Below are 26,433 nucleotides of genomic sequence, written 5' to 3'. Positions count from 1 at the left end.
AGAAGACTTGATGATAATCAAGATGAACAAGAAACCAGGGGGCCGTTTCTCGAAAGGCGAAACTTTACGGGCCATTTTCGGGTGTCACAATTCCCTTTGTAACTCAAGAACGGAGAGCATTTAATTCGTCAAACTTCACACTTATTTTTCTTTTTGTTACCTTGAAAACATGTTAAAAGATCGGCTTTCCAAAATAAGCGGTTGGCAATTTCACAGATGGCTTTTCGGGCCCGAAAAGTTTTCGGGACTTTCGAGAGACGGGCCCCAGGCCTCGCTTGTTCAAAGGTGGATAACGCTAGCCACCTGGGATAAATCACTATCTAGTGGATAAACACCAATTGAGTTATCCACTGGATAGTGATTTGTGCAGTTGATAATAAGTTGTTGTAGTTCTCGCGAATTGTGGATAATTCTGGTTTCTGGTTTCCGGATTCCGGCTTTTAGTGCTGCCCTCCTTTGCTTCATATGAAGGCACTTTCTGGGTTTCTGGGACATTGGTGCGAGTGTATCTGCTACCGTCTTGCGTTTTCTGACAAGTGGGTTTTTCGGCCATGGGGTAAGTTGCTTTGTATGACATTACTGCGTCTACCTGACACTGCTACTTGATAGCCTGGTAATTAAAAGACATCACGTAAAAGGTATAGGGTTATTCTTGGTTTTCACGTGACGTCATCAAAACTAAAAAGTAAGGAATTATCAGTCCTTTTGAGATTTTAGTTTAGTTAGTTATTAGAACAGCTGAAGACTTATCTTTTCACAAATTTTTGGTTTGATAGGGTTTTTCTTCTTGTGATAAAGCAAGGTTGAATTTCTAAGGTTTTGCGTGACACGATATTAAATGCTACTGGCACGTAGGTTAAAAAAGTGACTTATCCGCTGAGAGTTTGCAATCTGAACAGTCCTTGTATGAAAATAGGTACTCATATAGATGTTTATGAGCCCTCAGAAGACGACTACTGGCTTTTTATAGCAAAACTCGATGACTATGTTTTTGTTAGCTTCCGACCGTCATATTTGTGCCCCTGAGAGGGACACAAACATGGTGTCTCCATACAAAGCCTTATAAATTTGAGTAAAACACTTCTTCGAATATCTCCCGCACGAAACATCGCACAGACCTGAACCTTTGCGAGACTGTTTGAATATTCATCTTCTTTTATCTCTTTGATTCTGGACTTCATGTATTGAATGGTTTTGACGATGGTGTGACAGTGAAAACCGGCAATAGCGCGTGAGCGGCTCCAGCCCACCGGAAACCAGATGTCTAAAAATCAGGCAATTGGACCTCAAACCCGTCTTTGTATGATGGCCATCTCCTCTATTACGTCCCTAATCACTTTTTTTGTAGAGCTGTAAAGTGTCGTAAAAGTTTCGGCTGATTGATCTATCTTGAACTTTAAAGCCACACCTCTTTACGCCTGTGTTTTGGTATCCATTCGACTGGAAAACTATTTCATTGAGGGTCAATGCAAAGTTCAACATCTTGCCAAGGCATGTGAATATGGGTTAAAACATTCATTTCTAAGTTGAGTACTCAAATTTACTACAGCGAGGAAAGGATTTTCCTCTTCCACTAATCGTAATTATTATTAACTGACATCAATTAGCGGAAAATCATATAAAAAAGTGGCTTGCTACTCATTCTGCACGAAACAATACTGGTAAAGTAATTGACTCTGAAATATCAGAAGAATGCGCTTAGCACTTAATTGACACTATGGCGTTAGGAAGTGAAGCCATATTAAATGAGTTATAAATTGTCACCTACATTTCGAAAAATATCGGTCTTGGTGTGGTAACCGGTCGTTTCGCCAACGTGCCAGTTCGCCAACGACCTGTTCGCCAACGTATGAAGTCTATTCGCCAACTTCTAATGTCAGTTCGCCAACGTCCAATGCTTAATCAGGCATTGCTGTATAAAAGGGCTGTGATTTTCTGTTCAATTCAACCCACTTAACTTATCGAAGTATTTTCGCTAATCAAATATTTTTACAAGAGTCACTCGAGATGGAAAGCTATTGTTGTATCTTTTGCAATGAGGAAGTAACTGCGAGACAGGAAGCGCTCCTCTGCGATGGGTGCGACAAATGGCAACATCAACGTTGCAACACGGGAATTTCGAGACAGCAGTATAGAGATGCTGTTAAGTCCGGATTAGAGGTGGTTGGCGAACAGCTCGTTGGCGAACTGACACGTTGGCGAAACGACCGGTATTCCTTGGTGTAAATCGTGTACTCTTCACAAGGCTGATAACCCACTTCAGCTTTTATAAGTGCACACAGGTATTTCACCTTTACAAACAGTGAAAATAACACCCTTTTAGAAGAGCTGGGAGGGTATCGAGTGGTAAACCATTCATGCGGCGGCGCAAAGCCCAAAATGGTTTGAAATCCGTTTACAAGAGGAATTTGTTCTTTGGCAGTATGGTTCGACATTTTGGAAATTTAGTAGCGTCTTTGTTTTAATGCTTGGCACCTTTCGGTGACATTCTTGTTGACAATTCCTACGTATACACACTTGTCTAAAGGAAAAAAAACTGTGCACAAACTGAAAGACCCATGAGAACATTTCGCACCCCGCGGTCTTACCATGACAAATAAAATAGATGGCGTTACATCCTGTCACGAAATTATGTAAAATTTCCCTTTAAGCTTTGCGGCAAGCACAAGGCACGTTAACAATTTCGCCGAGTCACTTTTTTTTGTGCGTGCAGGCCGGTTAACCTGTTTTTCCACCGTTGCTATATTTTGTTCAGAAATTTGAGGATGAAAAGATAGGCAGATTTACCTGTAAGGTAAGGATCTGTTTGTACAATTCTAATGGCGTTTTTTTGCTTGTACAGTACCCAGAGCTCGGCTCGCTTTTTTTTACATTTTCATATGGCGGGCAAATTTCGTGATGCCCAGAGAAACGGCTTGAAGACGAATTTAATGGAAGATTTCACCATTGTCAAAATTTCATGGGAAAACGAAGCCTTATAAGCTAAAAGTGATCGTTGATAGTCTGACATGTATGGTGGCTTCTTATAATTAACTTGGCGGAAGTTGTGGTAAATATTACGTAAGGAAGTAAATTGATTGATTCACAAGATTTGTATGTTCTTGTTAGTTTGTTTGTTTGTTATTTATTTATAGCACTCATTTAGATATAGCACACTGGGGCTGGTTGCTCGAAGCCTAGTTAGTGCTAACCATTGTTTAAGAGGTACCAATTTTACCTATAGGTTTCTATGGTATTTAATGCTGGTTAGCACTAACCGTGCTTCGAGCAACCCGCCGGCCCGATTGCCACATTAACAATATAGTTAGGATTATGTACTTATTGACTGAGTGGGAGGGCCGGACAGCAAATTATTTGGCCAGAGGTCATGGTGTATGGACCATACCTTGGACTTTTATTAAAAAACAACATAAGCGTCTAAAATGGCAGTGCACATGGAGCAGTACCTGTTCCTAGCAGAGGTCTGTAATTGGCTGGTTTTTGTTTGGGAAATTCAAGGAAAGTTTTAAAACGTGGAATTTAATTTTTTTGTCATCACCAACTGTACAAATTATTATTATAGCAAGTATAATTTAGTTTGACATGTAAAAGGTTACAGTTCACTGATGGAAGACAAAGATTGTGAACATTCACCAAGTGGAGAAGTGTCCAATCGCTGAAAGAAACAATGCGATGTAATAAACAACTTACTTACCAGTCACTTGCTCAGGACTGTACTGGATAATATAGGCCTTGACGGTCATCTCTTTACTGACCTCTGCCATGACCTCGGGCCAATATTCCCCTGTATGGCCCTCGCACTTGGTTTTTAAGCAGTTAATACCGGTAGTTAACTATTGTACATCTATGTAATGGGTTGTCCCAGTAAAATGAAAGTGTATGTTAAATTTTAGGGATAATGTCTGAAAGAAATCACCACTCCGCTGAAAAAGACAATTTCCCTGTTGATGGGAAGGCAACAGATTCTGTGCAAGATAATAGCAAGGATAGGGTAATAATAATATTATGTTTTGCTTGTACCTTCACAGAAGGTTTAGGCAGTGATTTATGTGTAAAATCAATCAATCAATCATTTAATGTATCCAATAGCAGGTATAAACCTGAATTACAGGAAAGGTCAGAGACAGCAAACATATCTAGCACAAACTTCACGTAAATCCCAATTTCATCCCTGAGAGTGGTGTAGTCATGTTCATGGTATTTTTTCATAGTATTTTCACTGAGTTGTCAAAATTAGCTTTCTGTCATAAAAAAATCACCACCCACATGTAAGTTTGTTGTTTTGGCTGTCTTCCTTATTGTACTGTTGGGTACCAAAATTTCATTCTCCCCCTCCTCCTTTCAAACACAGTTGTTCCAAACATGCATTGTATTATTTTATTGCAAGTTATTATTTTGAAATGAACTGTTCCTGAAGTGTATTAAAATTTGTAGGCAAGCTTCACCCAATTCCAAAATATCATTGCAGGCCTAATTAGGCCTAAAATGTCATTGCTCCTAATTCACTGAGATTAAGATTTGGATTCAGATTAAGACTGAGATTATGAGCAATAACTCTTTAGGCCTAATAAGGAGGAAAACAATGTTTAGTATTCATTGTATAGTGGGGTCCAACGTGGTGTTTTGGTGCTTTGTTTCGCTGTTTCGTTGTTTAGTAATGTCCAAAATTGTCTGGGGTTAGATGGAGTGAAATCTGTCAAGTCTTACTCCCAGGGGTCAGTGGGTTAATGGAGGGGACGTAGTTTTGGAGTGGTTAATCCATTCACTTCTCAGGTGCTCAAGGTCGCCCGTGGGAGTAACATCGCCCGGCGTTAGATTGAGTAAAATCTGTCAAGTCTTACTCCCAGGCGTCAATGGATTAAAGATTGCTCTTTTTGTCATAAGTATACCAGGTCCTACTTACATTTAATCTTGGCAGACACTAGAGAGAGATGTTTTAGAGTAAAGTAATATGTTGTTCATTGAAAAGAACCGGGATAAGCTCCGGCCTAATGTGCCACTTGGCTTGTAAGCAGACCTATGTTGTCCATCGCAACAATGCACTGGTAGAACCTGGCCTTAAAACACCGCCCCTGTGACCTCATCTTCAAGCTGACTACCTTGATTAAATTAAGTTAATCATTGAGATGATTAAAAGGCTGGTAATATATTATAATTTAAGTTTTTTTCTTGTCTTCTTGATAGAAACCATGTCCAGAGGATGATGCAAATTGCTTATCAACAATCTCTTTTTGGTGGATGAACTGGTAATTAATTTTCTTTGCTTTTTGCTGGAATATGGTATAGTACATGGAGTCCTTGCCAATCTTCTACAGTACCTCTCAGATTCAATTGAGTCTATTCAGAAGCTTGCTTGAGCAGTTTATATTTCTCAGGCACCAACATGCAGAGGCATGATGGCTCTTGCTAATATTGAGTCACTCCAGATTAGACGAGATAGGACGACTGTAGGTACTAAAATAATATTCTCGACAACCCACTTCTGAATCACATTCCGACCAGAAGTAGGAGTCAACTCAAGATAGTCAAAGATGTGGACCCCATAATAATATCATATACAGTACAAAACCATCATACACTGACTGATTGTGAAATATAAAGAGTGTCGTGTGAATTATATATGCTGCTCTGTTAGCCGCCATTCAGGTATATCTTGGGATAGGTGGAATCAACCACAATTTTAACACTAACATAATGAACATTGTTTCTACCAACTTTGACACATGATTGATATTTTTCTGGTACCCGTATTTGTTGACAGGAATTTCTTTATTCAACATGGTTTTTCAATGAATTTTTGCTTTTTAACAAGAATGTGAGCGAAATGTTCAAAGCTTAGTAACCAGGCATTAGATCAAGCGCAAAGATGGAAAACTGGATACTGGACACAGCCTTTTTCAGATGTTCCCGCAGATAACCTGCACCCCTGATTTCTAGCGACGATTTTTGGGGAAAAGGTGCGGCTTATGGGGTGGGTGTTTATGATAGTTTCAGAATTAGCTTTGCTTAATTTTTTTTAATTTCTGAAAGCACCATCTAGAAAATTTTCAGTACCATCTCTCTCCCCTTTGCTTCTATGATGTTGGTCTTTAACCTACCTCCCTCAAATTCTCTCTCCCACCCCTTTGGTGTTAACATATGTGTCTTTACCAGGATACTCTTTACTGGATTCAAGAGGCCTTTAGAAGAAACAGATCTTTGGGCACTAAACAAAAAGAGCAGAGCTGCATATGTTGTCCCTCGTCTGAGGTCCATCTGGAATAATCAGAAAATCAAACGCAAGAGGTGATATTATTACAATGTTAGGAAACTGGTTTGTGAGCCAGTTGAATGATTAAATATTTGAAGGAGTCTTCAGACATGCTTTGATGATTAACTCTGACTTAAGGATGTCAACCTGTTTGTGATGTTCATTTTCCCAACGTATATCTGTGTGAATCCACCAGTAACTCAATCACGTCCTGTCTAGCCTGCAGAGCAGGCGTTTTTGGCAGCAGAGACTTGTAAAGATTCAGTGTTTCGAACACAGGTGCAACATTTTGAAAGCAGAGTGGGGTTGGCGTGAGTGACTGAGTTTAAGCTGATCTTCCTTTCCCCTGGAATATTTTTTAACTCTTCCCAGCTCTCCATCTCTTTTACTATCCAAGATGGCGGTGTTATCCTGTCATCAAAATACACTGGCAGGGCTCCTGTCAAATGTTGCTTAGGTTGAATTCATCTCAAAGGTGCATATAACACTGGATTGTTATGTTACGGACACAACTATTTTGTTTTTGTGGTTAATAATTTGTGTGCTGAGCCAATCTCAAGTTCTTGATATAAAATATAAATTCTTGATTCAAAAAAGAATCTCCCCAGGCCTGTTTTTTCTCCTTTGTCAATAGCCAAGTCACCAATATGTGTATAATAATATTTTTGTAGTTTGTACATGTATTCATCTGTGCTGTACTTTGTTAATGTAAGCTCTTGGACAACCCACCCCTCTTTCAGCCTCTACTTCACGGGTCGAAACTACCCAACATTGCACAGGGGGGTGGATGGGGGAAACAGTGAACTTGGCAAGTGGGTGTGTTTAAGAACTGATTGTGAGTGTACACAAATTTTCAGCACTTTGATGAAGATTGTAGCTTATTTCAGCTGGTGGTTAGAATGAATATACCGCCAAAATGGCTAACCTCAGGCATCTTTCTTTCTTTCTTTCTTTCTTGTGAATTTACAAATAATTATTGATAAATCATTTACAGGGCTGCCGTAGTGCCAGTAAGAGAAGAGCCTGTTACACAAAGGGAAACTGATCCACTGCTTGGTGATAAAGATAAAGAGATAAGGACAAAAACAAAAAGAAAGAGGCCCTCACTTGTGAAAGCTCTTCTCAAGATGTTTGCTCTTAACTTCTTTGCTGCGATTGTATTTAAACTTTTTCAAGATTGCCTTATATTTGTACAGCCTCAGCTATTAAGGTTGGCACTTAATTATTACTCTATTAGTTCTTAAGTGGGTGTGGAGGTTGCTAACCCATTGACTTCTGCACGAGAAAAATCGTCTGGTGAGAGACAGAGTAAAATCTAGTAAGTCTTCACTGCTAGCAGTCAATGGGTTAAAGAGGACATAGTTCTTAAGTTTGTGTGGAGGTTGTTAACCCGTTGTCGCCTGAACCTACCCCCCCCCCCCCCCCCCCCTTTGACAGGTAAAATCGTCTGGTGCTATACATTGTAGAATATATTAAGTCTCACTCCCAGCAGTCAATACAGAGACACGTAAAGAAAGATAAGAATTCTGTAAGTTTGACAAGTATAGATTTAATGACATGTTTATCATTCACTCGAAAAGCAAAAATTAAAAAACAAGAGAGAACAAAATGTGATAAAAAGGAGTGTCGTACCAGTGGTTAACCAACCTCACTCTATGGATAAAGGGGTTAAATTTCTTAAGAAAGTGTGGTGCTGAGGCATTTGGAAAGTGAAACAGTGGTCAGAAATGGGTTTATCAACTGACTTGATGTGGTAAATTGAGAAATTTGAAAATTATGCCAACTTTATTCATTCACTTCAATGAAAGGGAAGTAATTATACCAGAGGTTATCCATGTCAAGGGTGACCTGCCTGCAGCCGGATGAAGTTGACTGAGATTCAATTTTGATGAGGGAGGAAAACTGGAGTACTTGGAGAAAACCTTCAGAGTCAGATTGAGATTGACTGAATCTCAGCCCACATACACCTTGGGGCCAAGAGTTGAACTGGGGTCGCAGAGGTGGAAGGCATATTTGATAATTGAACCGGGGTCGCAGAGATGGAAAGCATATTTGATATCCGTAAGCCACCGTAACTCCCCGAAAGGTGATGTTTCAACAAGTCTTAGCCCTTGTCTAAGTGAAGTGGGGTGAAGGACTAATCCATGAAACATCAGCTTTCAAATTTCTCTTTGGTGGTCAATGTACCGCATTAACACAGTTGAAAAACCAATAATTTCTAACATCAATCTAGTTTTGGGTCACCCATTCACTCCCCAGGATGCCCCCAGTAAATGTCAGTAAAACCGTCTTGCATTAGAGTAATTTAAATCTGTTATGTCTCTCTCCCAGGAATCAATGGGTTAAAATGAAATCTGTGCCTCTCTTTTAGATTGTTGATTGATTACATAGAAGGCAAAAATTACGAGCTATTGGGGGAACGGGCAGGCTATGTTTTTGCAGCTTCTATGTTTGTAGCTGCCCTTCTGCAGTCCATACTTTTACATCAGTATTTCCACACTATGTTCACTCTTGGTATGCGCTTGCGTTCTGCTATCACAGGAATGGTATATGAAAAGGTAAGATAGGGTCATTCCACAGTATTTTGTATGTTGCGGAGAGGACATTTTAGAATCATTTTAGCCTCCAACTTAAGAGTTATTTCACTATAAAATTGATGCATTACACTGTTTTGATTCAGTCTAAAAAAAATCTGAGATTGACAGCAACAAAGACAATGCTGTTTGGGGAGAGGACATCAGAAAATTTCCATTTTTCAGCACATAATATTTATGCTCAAATTCCTCTGAATTGACTGGTCATTCTGGAGTCTTAGTCATCTTGTTTACTGCCCTAGTGTATGTTGTTAAAGTATGAGGATTAAAATGAGGAAACACATGACCCTTTATTGGTAGAAATTTTAAAATGTTTAAAGAGGGTCTGTTGCGGAGAGGACATTGCAGAGAGGACAATTTTTCCATATCCATGAAAAGACTCGGAACAAAAAATTAAAGTGGTCTTTAATTTTCACAATCTTGATACAAGGCTTTAAAATAGGCCATTTCAAGATTTGTTCATTAAAAACCTAAAATTAACTACCATCAAACTCAACTCTCAATGTCTTGAGACTTTTATAATAATTATCCGTACACAAAATGTGCTTGACATATAGTAACATGGCCTCTTGGCTAGAATGGACTCCTTGCAGCAAAGTGGACAGAGTGGGTTTGAGGGATTACCTTACATCTGTCCCATCGTTCTGGCAGTTTACCTCTTTCTTCTTGAATTACAGGCTTTGGGACATGAACAATTTTGACCTTCTTGCACAATTATTTTTGGGCATCTTGCACAAATTCTTCTGGATTTGTGACCACTGTGTTGTTTTGAAGGATTGACGGCCACACTGCCCTTTTAACTTCTCCTCCTACTCCATCGACTGGACCTTTGCCATGAGCAGTTTCAAAGAAACTCCTTGGTGGCTTTGCAATTGACGTCTTCCTCATGGTAGAGTAAACTTGAAAGGTTGTATCGATTCTTGAATTGTGATCCTGCTCCATCACTCCAGTAATGTACCTCCCTAACAGGAGTTACTTCTTTCACTCTTTCCAAAATGGCCTTGTTGAAAGCATAAACACTTGCCTAATTGTCATGGCTTAGCTCATCAGAAACTACAACATACGACTGATGATTTAACTCTCCATCATCAGCTCTGTAGTACACCACAGCTGTGAAAAGTGTTACCATTTCACTGGACCATCAGTGGGCAGCCATAACCTCTCTTTGATGTTTTAACTGAAAGTTTTCAGAAAAAATCTTCATGGATTATTACGTCCCCCTGCTCCAGGTTCTCTTTCAGGTGCTTCAGTTCTTTAAATTAATTGTCGTCGGATGTTGTATACATGTCTTCCAAAAGGCTTAAGTTGGCTCATGAGGTCTTCTTTAGCATCAGCTACTGTGCAGTTGATTAATTCTTTTCTAACTCAACCATCAGCAGAAGTATTCCACTGGTAGTAGGATACTGTTTGATCCCCTGAGATATCTTTGAAAAGATCAAAGACACTTTTCATATCACCACACTTTGAACAGGCTCCATCCATACATGATGCTTCATGAACAACACTATCCAAAAGGCTGTCACTGCAGTTTGGTATACCAAACCCGAAAGCCAATGTTTTCATGATATTTGCAGATGCAAACATCCTGGTCACGTGAAGTCATTGGGGTCACTTGAGCAGGTCTTAGTGAAGCAAACTTGGATAATTGCCAATTTTGATGTCATTTTCTTCCTTGAATACTTCGTAGGCTTCATGGATGTTCAGCAGCAGAGATATACGTATAATTACAAATGCATTTACTACTGAGTCATTTACACATGCGAGTATCTAATATACAAAAAATACATGTTGAAACCTGTCTCTGTTGCATGTTGTCAGGCTAGAAACTTAATTAATATTAAAATAGTTGCAGCTTGCTTTTGTTTGGTTGTGTAACCAGCATGTAATATGAAGAACTAAGTATATTGAACTTTTGATCTCATGTTACTGTGTCCTTTTTGCGTGAGATGGCTACTGAATTGCAAACATTTTTTTAAGTATCCGAAAGTAATTCTTACAGCTACCTGAAAGTAGTGGCTCCTTAAGCCTGTTAAATCCGAAAGTAATGGAGGCTGTTACTTTTGGAATTCTACGGTAGTTAGTTGAAATTACTAATTATGATCTTTTTGATTTGAAGGCACTCATTCTCAACACTTCATCACGTATGAAGTCAACCACTGGAGAGATCGTGAACTTGATGTCTGTGGATGCACAAAGGCTTACTGATGTATTGCCTTATATAAACTTATTGTGGTCCGCACCATTTCAAATTGGTGTTGCTCTCTATTTTCTTCACCGCACCATGGGCTGGCCAATATATGCTGGTTTGGGAGTCATGGTAATATTTACTCCGTTGAACATTTTAATCACCAGAAGTATCAACAAGTATCAGGTACTTGGAATCATTTCTTGCATTAGGTTTTAAGTAATTTGTTATTGATTCATGACTCCTCTATATTAAGCTTGCAAATCATGTGTTTATTTTTGTCCCAATGTTGTTGGGCTGAATCTTGTTGCAGTAAAAATTATGGAGATTTCCTCTTGATTCAGTTTGCACTAAGTTGGTGAATTAACCACAGTTTTGCTGCTGTCCTTTTTATCATGAATCCACCAATTTTTGGTCTTAATTAAATTCATTGATAATTGTGGAGGGTGGCAGCTAACAGAAACCCTAGTATTTAGGTATTCATTTCTTTCTCCGTATATCATGACACGCAGTTATGGATGCAAATTACAAAAAAAATTGTTTTGTTATAATAAATTATTATTGCATTATTACTCCGAATAATAATCTTACGATAATAATACATGTGTTAGATACTCAATATGATTAGGAGATCTGGTTGAGATAATTGCAATGGCCAGCAATTACTGTAAACTGATCCTTTTAGAGATACAACCAAATAAGATTTCAGAATTGTCATTCACTAATAATAATTAAAAGTGTTTACTAGATATGAAGGACTATCTGGGTAATGTCTGAATGCTATCAAGATTGACATGGGGATTGAATTGGATGACTCCTTCAAGAAGAAGAAATAGTTTAATGCTTCTCAATTCCTTCATGGGAGCAGTTTTTTCATGATACTCTTGAGAGAATGACAGAAGGAATCCCTGTTGGTGGGAGGCAAAATATTTCGCTGTCTACAAGAAAATATATAGCATATCAGTTGAACTTAGTGTTACTTAGAACAATTAGCAGCCACAGAAGGACTTGAACTTGTGAACTCTGAATTCAATGTCTGATGCCAAGACTATGCTACACCACGCCACTTTCCCTACACGTTGATTTTACAAGTCAGAATCCAATGTCCATGTTGGGCCCCAGTTGCTCAAAGGCCAACTAACTTTGTCCTGTGAAAATATCACTATCCAGAGTATAAGATAACACTTACTATTCTTAAAATTTTAGAAGGTTTTTGCACATGTCCATATTTAGCCATACAGTGTAGTTAGCCATAGTAATCTTGAGTTAGGGGGTGGCAAATGGTACCCTCAAGATGTTGGCACTCGCAAACTTTTCATCTGATCTCGAATCTCAACAGCCTATGTGAAGAGTCTCAAAGTCTCGGATTGGCAAACAAGGGTCCCAGCGTCTCTGCAATTCTCAGAGTTTACCATTCGTCACCCCTTTGAGTGTGTGCATGTTCATACATGGGTTTCATGAGGTCAACTACAGTGTACTGCATTATTTTAATTTGTTGACACTGTCAGATGGTGACTTATACACGGGACAAAGTTATGCGGCCCTTGATCAACTAAGGCTTGATCTGTATAGGATTAATTACAGAGGGTTGCCAAGAGCTTGTCATTGTAAACAGTCCTACAGATCTCTGCTCTTATTCATGACTTACTGTTACTCCCTTTGAACTTAGGTAAAACAAATGACAGAGAAAGATGATAGGATCAAAATGATCAATGAAGTCCTCAATGGAATAAAGGTAACATCACTTTGAAATGCCTAATGCTTTATTTTTGATCTAAGCTTTTATGATCACTGATACAATGATATCATGTTGATAATTTCAGGTTTTAAAGTTTTATGCTTGGGAAGAGTCTTTCCTGGAAAAAATCAACAGTAAGCGCTCCAAAGAACTCAACTATCTTCTAAAATCACGGCTCGTGGGGGCTTTGTTGACTTTGGTTTTCACAACTTTACCTGTTTTGGTAAGCGGCTGCTGTTTGCAGCTATATTTGTTGAAAGTGCTTTTGAGATCAATGATGTTATTATTTTGTTAGGTTGTTGTTTTTTTGTTGGAACTTGATTCCTTCATTGGGTGGTTCTTATGGATTTCAAATGCCATGCACCAGACATTTTGTTGGTTAATTGTTTTTGCTTCATGTTTATTTGGAGTGGGAGGTACTGCATGTGCTGTGTTTCAACCAAAGATGGTTGGAAAAGTGCTCTATCGGGAAACTTCTGCAGCGGCTTTAAAAAGGTTGCAGTTGAAAGGGTTGATATCCCCCCAGAAATGTTCAGCCCTTTTGCAAACCTACAACCAAGGTGCATTTTCCTTCCCTTTTTGTTAACTAGGTACATGCATTTTCTGACAATTCTGGATGGTTGGTAAATTGTCTGTTATGAATGGCCAGAGGCTTCTCATAGGTTCATCTTTCATCTTACTATAGGTTGCTGTTACCGCGTTTACTTTCTATGTCCTCTTTGTCCGTGAGCTTACAGCTGCCAAAGCGTTTGTGGCCTTGTCGCTGTTTGGAATAATGAGTTTTCCACTCCGGGCCTATCCAAATGTCCTTTCTGCATGTGTGCAAGTGAGTCAAACTTATAACAATATCATTGTTACTGGAGTAAAATGCACTCTTGTCCAGAGTTGCATTTAGTTTTCAAACTTCCTGGTCACCGTAACAATTCATGTCAGAATCATTCAAGATGGCAGCACGTGGAGAATGTGAAAGTACAACATCAGTGATATTACTAGGTTTTGTAGTCACATCAATTTCATCGGCTGTTGCCTCAATTCTAAAGGATTCGCTCTGACGAAGGGCTAACGCTCGAAACGTCAGCTTTTAGAATCTCTGTACAGTGGTCAATTTACACTAACAACTCTGTTGATAAAACCAAATTTTTGTATATAATTTAAAATTCTTAGTTTTCTGATGCAAAGATCTGCTTTGAACATTGGTTGAAACCATCATTTCCTCCAGCTCATAGTTATCCTTTACAAGAAGTGGATGGTCCCTTTGACAGAGTGTTCACACAGCAAATCAAAGTAAAACTAGTTTAGTTTCGCCATTTATTGTTTCCGCTGAGACTACGTGATGGCATTAAAACGGTTTGCAAGACATCATTTACATGTAATGTAGCTGAGACCCTTAGGCTAGAAACAAATTACTCCCCATAAATAATCAACCTTGTTCCAAGGATTCCTAACTCTTTCTCCCTCGAGATGGCTGGTCAAGTGTCTGCTAGATTTTTGTAGATTCCAGAAGAATAAATGGAGGGAGGAGCACGAAGGTTAAATTTTTGTGTCCACCAAATTCATCTACTAAGCTCATCTGGGAGTGGAAAGTAATCAATGTGTGGCACAGGAATGTCTATTAGTTTCAAACAAAATAATAGTTATTATCTTCCATATCTTGTTGGATCCTTAATACAACGCTTTCAGACAAATTACTTGTTTTGCTTTTAAAATCATATTTTTGTCACCAAGAGTGGTGCCATTTGGAAAACAAAAACAATCTGTTTCGCCCACCCCTAGCTAGAGCTGAATACTGTTGACAAAATTAAGTTGTGGTAACCTACCCTCCATGCGCATTTCATTTGTACTCATAGGCACATGACCAGCCACAACCAGAGCACTTTCTCAAGGGAGGAAGAGAGAGGACCCTGGGAACAAAAATGACCAATAATTTGATATTTTGTTCACTGATTGCATTATTTTTATTAACCATTGTAGTTGTTTTGTTTTTTTTTCATTAGGCTCGGGTGTCCATAAAGCGCTTGGAGGAGTTTTTGGATATGGATGAGCTGGATCCCGACAATGTACAGAGAATATCATGTAAGGAACTTGAAATCATGTTATTTTGCATGAACGTTTATCATTTTTTGCAGCGTAAAAACTGCCATTAATTTGTAAGTACATACAGCTCATTTCAACTTGGTACCATTGTATCTGATATTGTAATGCTATTTTTATCTTTAAGCTAACCTGCTCTCCCCTGGAATGGTTTCTGTCAGGGATGGTGTGTTTGGATGGAACAGGACTAGTCCTCCAATACTGCGCAGGTTAGCGTATTTCAATGAAATCACATGAAAATAGTTGGAATGATTGAATAAAATGTGCATTACACCACTGAATGTGGTGGAGGTTGTTCAATATGTGAGCCATGCGTGTGAACATGCGAGTCAATGTGCCAGCCAATCAAAACGCGCATCTGACAACACATAACCAATCAAATTTCGTGTGATGTCACAGCCGTGTTAACATACTATCATCTCAACACAGCTATTGACCACTGAGAGTGCACGTACTACCTAATAATTATTATTTTATAATTGGTAGTGATTTTCTTCTTTTGCGTTTCAGCATTAATGTAAATATTCCCAGTGGCTCACTCGTCGCCGTTGTTGGTCAAGTTGGATCTGGAAAATCCACTCTGCTGTCAGCTCTTCTTGGGGAAACGGAGAAACTAGACGGCAATGTTTGTGTTGATGTACGTAATAAAATTATGTACGTGTTTGAGTGTTATGAGTGTCAATTTTACGAAATGACTTTCTTTATTGTGCTCCACACAGTCCTGTTATGTTTGTTGCCGCCTTCAGGTGTCCTCCACGCTGAGACGCGGACGGCAACTGGGAATGAGCTGTTTTCCCTTTTAACTTGTGTATCTTTTGTCCATCAGAAATGATTAGTGTGGCACGTGAAATGTTCTCTTCAAGTTGCCGTGTGCGTCTCAAAAACGGCCTTGCTTATTAGCTCCCTAATTATTGTAAGCTAGGTTGAAATGGATTATGGCAAAAGAATATAAAGGAGGTACCTCCTAACGTTCTTTAGTTTTCTCCAGACCATGCTTGATGCACGTCATTTTTATTTATTTATTTTTTTTTTTGGGGGGGGGGGGGGAGGGGGAAGAGGGCCTTGAATAATTTTTTTCCTTTGATGTGGGGGTTATTTAAGGGGGTGGGGGAAGGGGCTTGAGGATTTACGGGTATTTTATCAATTGCTGATAATTTAACGTTTAGGCTTCCAGTTAGTCTGGACCAGAGAAAAATAAGTGGCATTTTCCGTTTCCGTAGCGGTCGTTCTTACGTATTTTTTTACCGCGTAAACTTCCTAATGTCTTTTCTTTTGGCCAACTAAAAATCCATTTATTTTGTTTAATCGGCAGGGGACGATGGCATATGTCTCCCAACAGGCGTGGATACAGAATGGCACCGTGCGAGACAACATCCTCTTTAGCAGTTCGCTGGAATGCAATCGTTATGAACGCGTTATTGACTGTTGCGCTCTCAAACCAGATCTGGAGATTCTTCCCGCGGCTGACTTAACAGAGATAGGCGAACGGGTGCGAAGTATTTTGGGTAACTTTTATACATGTAGTGCAGACCACTTCATGGGAAGCTCGGTTTGATGACGGTGTGGGAAGTCATACGTTCAAAGCAGCATCGGATCAACCCTTGGGATATTTAAAGAACTGAGAAAGACGTGTTGCTTTTTTATTGACATGTACAAATGATTGGAGTTTTTGTCTCTTCTTAGAGGGGCATGATTAAATATAGGTTCTGCCTGTCTCAACGCTTGTGTGGGAAGTTTAAGGACCCCGTGAACTTTCCCCAATGCCGAGACCCCATTTAAGTAGCCTCCTTCGCAGACCTTAAGCTTGTTGAGGAGAAAAGTTGCGTGACAAGTCACAACAAGGTCTGCGAGGAAGGCTACCATTAAAGTGATGAATCGATCATTTTGTCCCCATTTAGACGGTCTCAACATTTGCTTCAACATACATTCAACTTTTGTTGAACGAATGTTGTTCAAATGTAGAAACCGTTTAAACGAGCCTTAAAAATTAACCACCTAAGACACCGTCGAAGTGTGGAAACGTTGGGTGTGTGAACTGTAACTTTGTTAAGTTACTTTCAAGTCCAAACCAAAGTAGCTACAAACTGTTACTGATTGTACACCTGATTTCCGTGTGAACGTTAACTTTCTAGGGTTTGCATTACTGCTTTTGGTGATCACCTTAAAAAAAATCTCCCTTCGCATTTCCGGCCAATGGGAGGCAGACGGAAAAACAATTGTGATAGGCTTGCCTACGTTTTCTCGCGATTTGCGACGGCTACACGTCCTTTGAATCTCTGCGTTTGTTGTGATTCGCTAGAGCGATTATTTTGGTTTTGCTGTTTTTATGGAATTCAATTCAAAGTAATTGCTCAAGAAGGTACGATATGATCAGTAACTGAACCGTTAATTTTATACCACAGGGAATTAACCTGAGTGGAGGTCAAAAACAGCGTATCAGCCTGGCACGTGCAGTGTATTTCAATGCTGATATTTACTTGCTGGATGATCCACTAAGCGCTGTCGATGCTCATGTTGGAAGAAAGCTATTTCGTGACGTAATCGGACCGAATGGATTGCTCAAAGATAAGGTAACTCCCGTCATTGTTTTCTTGTTTTTTAACCTTTTTCCCCGCGTATTGTTTAGGGTAATACTGGGCTTAAGCAACGCGAATATCGACGTCCCATACGTATTTTACGGGAAGCATAACAAAAGCTTTTAAATTTGTTGTTTCAGTCCTACTGTGTCTGGTCTTAGGTTTTAAAAGAATAGTCAAAGAAAGGAAAGGAAAGGAACTTTATTTAAGTGCCTAGTCTTCCAGCGCTGGAGCACTAATTGGGGACATTGTAAATTGAAATCAACAAATTATCGCAAATCAAATAAAATGTTGATTTTTGAGGAGAGAGGAAAACCGGAGTACCCGGAGAAAAACCTCTTGGTGCAGAGTAGAGAACTAACAAACTCAACCCACATATGGCGCCGAGTCTAGGAATCAAACTCAGGCCGCATTGATGGGAGGCGAGTGCTCTCATCACTGTGCCATCCTCCCTTGGAAGACTTGGCTTCTTCTGAGTTGTGCCAGAATCCATCAGATGACCTACAGGAACTCGTAACATCTTATAATGACACCCTGAAAGCTGCCTTGGACAAGCATGTTCCATTAATGACAAAGACGATCGTCCAGAGACCTCGTGTACCATGGTTTAGTGAGGAGATCAGGGAAGCCAGGCGTGAACGAAGGAAAGCTGAAAAGACGTGGAGGAAGTCGCGACTGGACTCCGATCTTGCTGTTTTTAAAGCAAAACGTAATGCTACCACCCGTCTTATAATTATGAATAAGGCTCGGTGGGAGTTTTACAGTAACTTTATAGACGAGAATAGTGGTGAGCAAAGAAAACTATTCCGTGCTAGTCAGCAGCTTAACCGCACACTGGAGGATGGTCTCCTTCGTCATCTGGACAATGCAACTTCTTCTAACGACATAGCAAAATACTTTGTTGAGAAGATAGAAACCATCCGTAGGCAGCTCGACACCGATCAGACTGATTCAAGTCTAGGAGATAACACCCCGTCCGCTGTTCTCGCTGAGTCTGTGCCACTGTTGCCTGCCTTTAAGATGCTGTCAGGTAGTGATGTTAAACAGCTCATCCAGAAGTCCGCCCTTAAATCCTGCCCTTTTGACCCTATGCCATCCACATTGGTAAACAAATGCGAGGTTCTTCTCCCAGTTCTGACAAACCTTATCAACAATTCACTGCAGTCCGGGTGTTTTCCTGCCCTTTGGAAAGAAGCTATAGTTTTTCCACTATTAGAGAAACCAGGTCTTGCATGCCATATTTAAGAACTTCCGCCCTGTGAGTAACTTGTCTTTTGTGTCGAAACTCATTGAGAGGGCCGTATTCTACCAGATTCAAAGACACTTGGTTAGTAACCACTTATACCCGGTTGCACAGTCTGCTTACAGAGAAAACCATAGTACTGAAACGGCACTTCTGAAAGTAAGAAACAATATCCTGTTAAATATGAACAAGCAGCAGGTTACCATCCTTGTGCTTCTTGATCTCAGTGCTGCTTTTGACACTGTTGATCATAGCATTCTGCTCAAAAGAATGTCGTCAAAGTTTGGTTAAAATGGCAGTGCCCTTGACTGGTTTCGGTCTTATTTGTCTGGACGTTCACAGCGAGTCTCTGTCCGTGGGTTTGTGTCCGTGAAGTGTAATATACGTTATGGTGTGCCTCAGAGCTGACATGTCTTGAACCGCTCTTAATCACACTCCATGCAAGCACACTGTTTGATGTCGTCGGACAGCACCTCCCAACTGTTCATTGTTATGCCGACGCCTCGCAGTTATACGTCTCGTTTAGTCCCAAGGCGCATTTTGGCCAGGCTGTTGCAGGTGCTGCTATTGAACATTGCATTCAAGACATCTGGCAGTGGATGTCTCAAGACAAGTTACTTATTAACGATGCTAAAACAGAACTTCTTTTGTTCGGCACCCGACAACAGCTCGCTTAAGTCTCAATTGATAGTATAACTATTGGAAGCTCTGTCATTGCTCCACAATCTCCTGTTATTAATCTGGGTGTGTTATTAGATTCTAACCTTTCAATGGGCGACCATATTACAAGAGCATGCTCTGTTGCGTTCTATTTCTTGTACAATATCAGGAGGATTAGAAAATGTCCTAGTAAAGAATGTTCGGAAACAATGATACGTGCCTTTATTTCTAGCCGCATTGACTACTGCAATAGCCTGTTATATGGGTTGTCGGCGTATCAGATTGAGAACTGCTAAGAGTTCAGAATTCGGCTGCTCGTCTTGTTTTCTTGGAAAGCGAATTTTTGCCATATCACACCTTTGTTAACGACATTGCATTGGCTTCCCGTTAAGTATAGCATTGTTTGTAAGGTTTTACTAATAACCTTTAAGGCCATTCACGGACTTGCTCCATCTTATTTTTCTAATCTCATCTCTGTTAAGGATATTAATGGCAGATATAGTTGAGATCGAGTAAGATACTTCTTTTAAACGTTCCTACATGCAAGTCTTAAGTTACTCTTGGTGATCGATCTTTTTATATGGCCACCCCTAAACTATGGAATAATCTTCCAATTTTTATTAGAAATATATATCTACTGTAAGTAGTTTTAAAAAGTCTTCAACAACCTCATTTATGAAGCAGTAGGCCTCACCAAAGTGTCCCTCCCAGTCAGTCCTCTCCTCATTTATGCCGATAACCCTGACCAACAGATATCCTTGGAGGTTACGCTGACCCTGTTGTTGCAGGGGGGAAGGTGACTTTGAGACTTAAAGGGACGCTGTATCTCAGTTCAAGTTGTAAATTTATGTAAATAAAGGGGTGGAATGGTGTCAAGGCATACATCCTTTGCATCGCTGTAACGGCGATGCGTTCACTCGTCGCCCTCTCGTCGATTTGAATGAGACGGGTTTAACGTATCCATGGACTACAATTAAGCGGCATGATGGTTGCTTGCCTTGTTTCCTTCAGTTTCTTTTTCTTTTTTTAGACCAGAATTTTAGTGACTCACAGCATCAGCTTCTTGCCACAAATGGATCATATCATCGTTCTCCAAAATGGATTTGTTTCAGAGGTATAACTCTAAGAGGCCAGTGTTGTGATTATTTCACTTTCCCGTCATGTGCCTTTGTCAATATGATTAATCTGCCTTTTTCATTTCTTAGGAGGGCACTTACTCCGAATTGTTGCAAAACTCTGGCGCTTTTGCAGAGTTTCTTCAAACTTACAGCTCAGAAGAAAATGGAGGTTAGCCCCACTTCATCTCTCTCTTACGTGCTTTCTCTTAACAGTGAGAGTACAAATGAAAAAAAACAAGTAGAATAATGTTTACGTTTTATAGAATGCAAGTTGTTTTGGCAACGGGGGAAAGGACAACTAAAAATCAAAGTCCTATGCAGCATTTGAACATGCGACCTCCGTTACACCGGTCGGATTCTCTACCTGTTGAGCTACTAGAACTCATTGGAGAGCGAGGTCGTTCATCGGCGTCCTGAATCGACAATGTGTCCGACCAACTGCGGGCTCTACGTTGTCATGCGCCTCGATGTTAACAAATTCATCAATGATGGAAAGGTGTACTGGCACCCGTGGGAAATTACAAAACAAAAAGCAAGTTGCTTGGCAACGGGCCAAGTTGCCAAGCAACTTGCTTTCTATAATTTTCCACGGGTGCCAGTACACCTTTCCATCATTGATGAATTTGCTAAGTTTTACGTTTACCAGCCCGGTAATTTCCTGCATTTCGCGCGAGATGTACTCGCTTTTGTGAATGTTTTGTATCCCTGACACCGATTCTCGCCTCTTTTGTCTATTTCACTTTGAGGGGTCGAATCGGTTTCCTATGGACACAAGTCAACTCGATTCAATTCTCAAGTCTCTCTCTCGTCTGGGTTTCTTGCTACAAAGCAAAAATTTGATTGGTTAAAAGAGCAAAAATAATCGCACTGCATCCGCAGCACAAATTTCCGTGCATTTCTTTGCCGTGCTCCACAAAACTACAGGGAGTTTAAGAAACGACGATAGAAACCTTTAGCACCGACGTTTTCGAGATATACCGCAAACCGCGGTTTGCCGTTTGAGGTTACCTCGATTTTGAACTTTAGCAAGCCGTTCCTGTTATGCACATCGGCGCCGCCATCTTGGATTTTTCATTGCTACAAATTCTCTCAAATCAAACAGCTCAACTTCTCCCGAAACTCTGATCTTCAAAATTGTTCCAAATGGATAGCAAACAGATGTAACTGACAATGTGACTGATATGGTCAAACGGGAGGTCTGATTGATCTCTGGCTATAAAACGCTGCTGCTGTCTTTAAAGTTGAAACTCGAACCGCAAACTGCAAACGAGACGGCAAGGACAAGATCACGTGATTTCTCGAGGTTTGCGCCCAAGAAATTTGTTGCTAAAGGTCTCTAACGGCTACGGCTACGGCAACGACAACGCCAAAAAGCAGTAATATAATTGGAGTCTTGAGTACTAGAATGAATCCGGATACGTTTCGGATAGGTGTGGACGGGCAAATACGCTACGTGTGGATGAGAATATATTTGAATCCGGAAAGAAAAAGTTGCGGATTCAAGATTATCCGGATACGTGTGGACGGCGCCTTAAATTCCCTAACAACGTGAAATCTCCAAATTTTAGGTTTTGGCAATGAACCATTCATTTTCTATTTTTGCTTTAAAAGCATTCGTACCCATCCAGTTACAGGATAACTGATTAGAGTGTAATGTGAAGTGCTAGCTTTTCTATCCCATATGAACCATGTGAGCGTTAGCCCTACTAATGGAAATAGCCCCACACAATGGGCCCACACAATAATGGGCCCACAGGATAGTTCGCTTGTATTGTACAATGTGAACAAGACGGAATAATCGCTAAGTACTTGCGATAGAGCTAAGGTATATTTAACGTGACTCTTTCGTTGAGGTTGTCGCTGTCCTTGCTTAAACTTTCTATTATTTATCTTTGCCGAGGTGAATAATTTTTTTAAAACTCTTTTGGTGTTTCTTCAATAGAAACAGAAAGTAACGGAGAGCTTGACGGCGAGGAAGCATCCCTAAAAAAAGACGAAAGTACCTCTGATGGCAATGAAATAAAACCCACGGATAAAGGAAGCTGTAGCACTGCAAAGCTTACCGATCTTGGGAAAATAACTACGGAGGAGACTGTAGAAAAAGGAAGAGTAAGTTTAGTTGTAGAAAAATAAAAGCAACCGCGAGACTTGCCTACGGGCATTTTCGCGCCTTTTTCTGGCCACGTGTATTATCATCAAGATCTGGTTGGTTTTCAGGCCTGTCCTCTATTTTCTTTGATTGCACAAAGCGACAAGCTTCTAATCGGCCGTACTTTTTTCTGGTTTTAGGGAGTATTAGCAATGACAACGGCAAAGTCAACTACAACGTCACTTTCAAATATAACTTAGCGCTATCGTAAATATATGTTATTTACCAGCGAAGGGTCGTTCCGTATGCTGCCTCGGGCAGCTTTTTCAAGACGGAGGTCACCTTTTTTCGCTATACGGACCGACCCTCAGCTGGTAAATAACTTATTTATTTTTTTCCTCTCTGTCTCTCTCCCTTCCTCTCTGAAATCACTTTTTAAAATGTTAACTGGCACCGCGCTTGATAGCGAATGCAGCAAGCGACTTACAAACTGAAGGCTTCAAAGGGAAACATTCTTATTTGAATTCTATTTCCAAAACTCTTGTCTGATAAAAATCTGTTTTGAAACACTAATCAGCCAATCAGATTGTAGGATGCGCAGGATTCCGCCCACTCGCGCACTCAGAAAAAGATAGGTGTGTGTTGTTTGTGGGCTACGGCAAAAAAATGCACTGAAATGCGTGCTGCACGATTATTTTCCTTCCTTAACCAATGATATTCTTGCCAAGTGGCTTTGTCGGTGCCGTAGCCGTTGTCGTTGCTAAAACTCAGTCCCTAATCTTTATTATATTGTTTTAAGGTGGATCACAAAGAGTCTGAAAGGGGGCTTCCCATGTATCACTTCAGAGATACTAATTAACATCAAGCCAAGCTTCTGCGCATGTTGCTTGTGCCCATGCGTCGCTAGCAAGCACCAGGCTTAAAAGTCGCGCGCCAAATGACTGATCTACTCTTAATACTTAAACTCGTGAATAGGCTTATCCTCAAAATTTAGTTCTAAGCAGTACGATGCTGTTACAAACCTCTTCCATTATTACTTAACCAATTGTACGCCAATAATTATTGTAGTGTTTGAATAGTTCCTTCGTTCTCTGGCGGTTAATTAAAATGGAGTGATAACTCATGAATTTTGTACTTTTTTTATCTTGAAACAGGTCAAATTTTCGCTTTTACTTTCTTACATTAAATCCACTGGAATCCACTGGTTTATATTCTCCTTATTTTTTTACTCGACTATGGAGGCCTGCACTGTGGCTACTGGAGTATGGTTGGCCAAATGGACTTCGACAGACATCACAACGCATGCGCAGAGAAATTTATATCTCATTGTTTACGGCAGTATAGGTGGAGGCCAGGCCTTGTTCAGCTTGTTCTATTCAATTACGCTGTTAATAGGCTCGATCAGAGCTTCAAGAAGACTTCATTTGAAATTGCTTGTCAATATCTTGCGACTGCCGATGTCATTCTTTGATGTAACACCTCTCGGGAGAATAATGAATCGTTTATCGAAGGATATTTATGGCATCGATGTTAAGATCCCTATGTCACTGAGGTCATTTCTGTTAATGTTCTTTGATGTCCTTGGTATGCTTGTCGCAGTCAGTTATGCCACTCCTTTGTTTCTTTGTGTCATCCCTCCGCTCGGACTTATTTACTTCTTTGTTCAGGTAGGTCTGCATGGCGTACAAATCTCACTAATCGTAATGGAGAATATGTAGCTTCCTTATTGGGAAGTGAGGTAACCAGTGATGGCCACATGGAAAGAAAACGGAGCGCTCTCAACAGGAGCTTAAAGGGGCTAGGTCACGCAATTTTAGGCAATTTCAGCACTGATCGAATGGTCATAGAATTAACTAAAATATCAAAATAACTGTTTAAAACTATAGAAGAACTCTAACAAGACGCAGAGAAGCCAAGAAGGGACATGGATGGACAAAACTGGAGAAGATTGAAATGGATTGAATTTGGGTAAATTTGAAAAACGTCGGTCCACCTTTTTTCAAATTTATATCAGTCTATATCAAAATTTCATTTACAAAGCTGGAAAATCATTCTCAGTTGTTATGTGGCCGTGATTTTGCAAATGAAAGACTCTTGCTCTGCCAATTTGACGTTTAGAGCTCATAATTAACAAAATTAAACAAAATTACGTAAAAAAGCGTGACCTAGCCCCTTTAACTTCTTGATTTCCATTTAGGACTCTTTACTGCTGAGCTACAGGAGACTAGTTACAGGCCTCGGTTGTTCAAAAGGTAGATAATGCTATCCACGGGATAAATCACTATTCAATGGATAAGCATCAGCAAAACCAATTGAGTTATCCAGTGGATAGTGTTTTATCCAGGGGGTTAGTGCTATCCTCCCTTCTAACAATAGACCATTTCACATTTGTGTGCTTAGTTACCTGGCCTATAAATGAAATTGAGGCTAGTTTGGACCTTGTTTTGATAGAAATCTCACTGCCTTTCTTATGTAAATTTCAACCAATTAGCATAAGAACATCATCATTAACACAACAAAAGCAGGGAGGTCTGTGTAATAACAAGGTCAACTTCAGCCTTACTTTCATTTAAAGGGCAGGTAACTAAGAACATAAGTATAAAAGGGTCTGTTGAGACCAGGGGGCCCGTTTCTCGAAAGTCCCGAAACTTTACGGGCCATTTTCGGGTGTCAAAATTACCTTTAACTGCACAGTTAGTTTTCATTTTGTTACCTTTATAACATATTAACAGAGTGGCCTTCCAAAACAAGCGGTTGGCAGTTTCACAAGTGGCTTTTCGGGCCCGAAGAAACGGGCCCCAGGAGATCATCACAATGAGACTCTTATGGCCCATGTAGACGTCCGCAATTTGGCCCTTTAATTTTACCCCTATCAAAGACAGGTTTCTGGGATTTATGTCGCGCTTTGTGACGATTCCTCAAATGCCCATGAATCTGATTGTAACTCTGTGTCCTACATGTACGCGGTTCAGGAGACAACACACGTGGTCTCCATAGTGACCTAACCGAGAGTGCATCACCCAAGAGCAAGATTCACCCAAATTGGCCTAGTCCCAATCAGTTTCAGAAAAGTGTCTATTTTTAAACCAAGTTTGGCGGGAAAATAAGTCAGTAATAGACCAAATCGTCTAACTCAACGTTGTACCCAATTCAAACCGTTTAGGAATAAAACGTTTTGTTCCAGGTATTCCCATATCCTTTAAATGTGAATGCTACATTGATAGTGCAAATACAATACACAAAAAAACTTAACCCCGGGAGATTTCAATTGGGTACAACATTGGGTAAGCGTATTTGGTTTATTGTTTATTTTCCCGCGAAACTTTGTTTAAAAATTTTTGGTTTGCATCCACGTGATGAGACGGCCATGCCGGTGTACTTAACAATTATTCCATGAGCGCGCGTTGGATATGAGATGATAGATAGCCAACGAGGCGCTACGCGCCTCGTTGGCTATAATCATCTCATATCCAGCAAGCACGAGTGGAATAATTGTTTTATTAAAAACGCCTCAAAATATAGAAAACTAGACTACAATAAAAATAAAAAGGCCCAAAAAATCACGCATATGTTGAGGTGTTTGTAGATCATGGTATAATGGCTCATAACCCATGATGGCTTAGCCAATCAAAACTCTCGAATTGCATTATCCAAGGATCCAGTTTTTAATAAAAAATAATAGAAAATGGCCCCACAAGTTTTGCATAATAATAGAGTCAAATTCCCAAAAGACATTTTACTGCATTCTGTACACCAACACGGGCCTCTGTGACTTCAGATGCAAACCACCAATAGACACGTTTCTGACGCTGATGGCGACAAACCGGATACCAGCCAGATTCTTACTCTTCGATAATGGACTCCTGACCAAACTTACTTTCGTGTTTTT

The 26,433-nt window shown here is 40.0% G+C and overlaps 1 protein-coding gene across 1 annotated transcript in view; it reads left to right on the top strand.

Moving 5' to 3' along the window:
- The first annotated feature begins 2,659 nt into the window (after nt 1-2,659).
- LOC137982748 (multidrug resistance-associated protein 1-like) overlaps nt 2,660-26,433 on the top strand; it is a 33,363-nt gene continuing 9,589 nt past the window's right edge. Inside the window, exons 1-19 of the mRNA XM_068829895.1 lie at nt 2,660-2,794; nt 3,894-3,991; nt 5,185-5,246; nt 6,154-6,285; nt 7,245-7,460; nt 8,622-8,808; nt 10,961-11,215; nt 12,699-12,764; nt 12,853-12,990; nt 13,453-13,593; nt 14,762-14,840; nt 14,986-15,067; nt 15,369-15,495; nt 16,171-16,347; nt 17,261-17,428; nt 20,368-20,451; nt 20,543-20,624; nt 22,398-22,564; nt 23,699-24,211. Coding sequence (XP_068685996.1) covers nt 3,899-3,991; nt 5,185-5,246; nt 6,154-6,285; nt 7,245-7,460; nt 8,622-8,808; nt 10,961-11,215; nt 12,699-12,764; nt 12,853-12,990; nt 13,453-13,593; nt 14,762-14,840; nt 14,986-15,067; nt 15,369-15,495; nt 16,171-16,347; nt 17,261-17,428; nt 20,368-20,451; nt 20,543-20,624; nt 22,398-22,564; nt 23,699-24,211 — 2,769 coding nt within the window. The 5' untranslated portion in view covers nt 2,660-2,794; nt 3,894-3,898. The remainder of the gene's footprint in view (nt 2,795-3,893; nt 3,992-5,184; nt 5,247-6,153; nt 6,286-7,244; nt 7,461-8,621; nt 8,809-10,960; nt 11,216-12,698; nt 12,765-12,852; nt 12,991-13,452; nt 13,594-14,761; nt 14,841-14,985; nt 15,068-15,368; nt 15,496-16,170; nt 16,348-17,260; nt 17,429-20,367; nt 20,452-20,542; nt 20,625-22,397; nt 22,565-23,698; nt 24,212-26,433) is intronic.

This window comes from Montipora foliosa, chromosome 13, assembly GCF_036669935.1.
Source record: "Montipora foliosa isolate CH-2021 chromosome 13, ASM3666993v2, whole genome shotgun sequence".
Taxonomy (NCBI): Eukaryota; Metazoa; Cnidaria; class Anthozoa; order Scleractinia; family Acroporidae; genus Montipora; species Montipora foliosa.
This window is presented reverse-complemented; position numbering and strand designations above follow the sequence as displayed.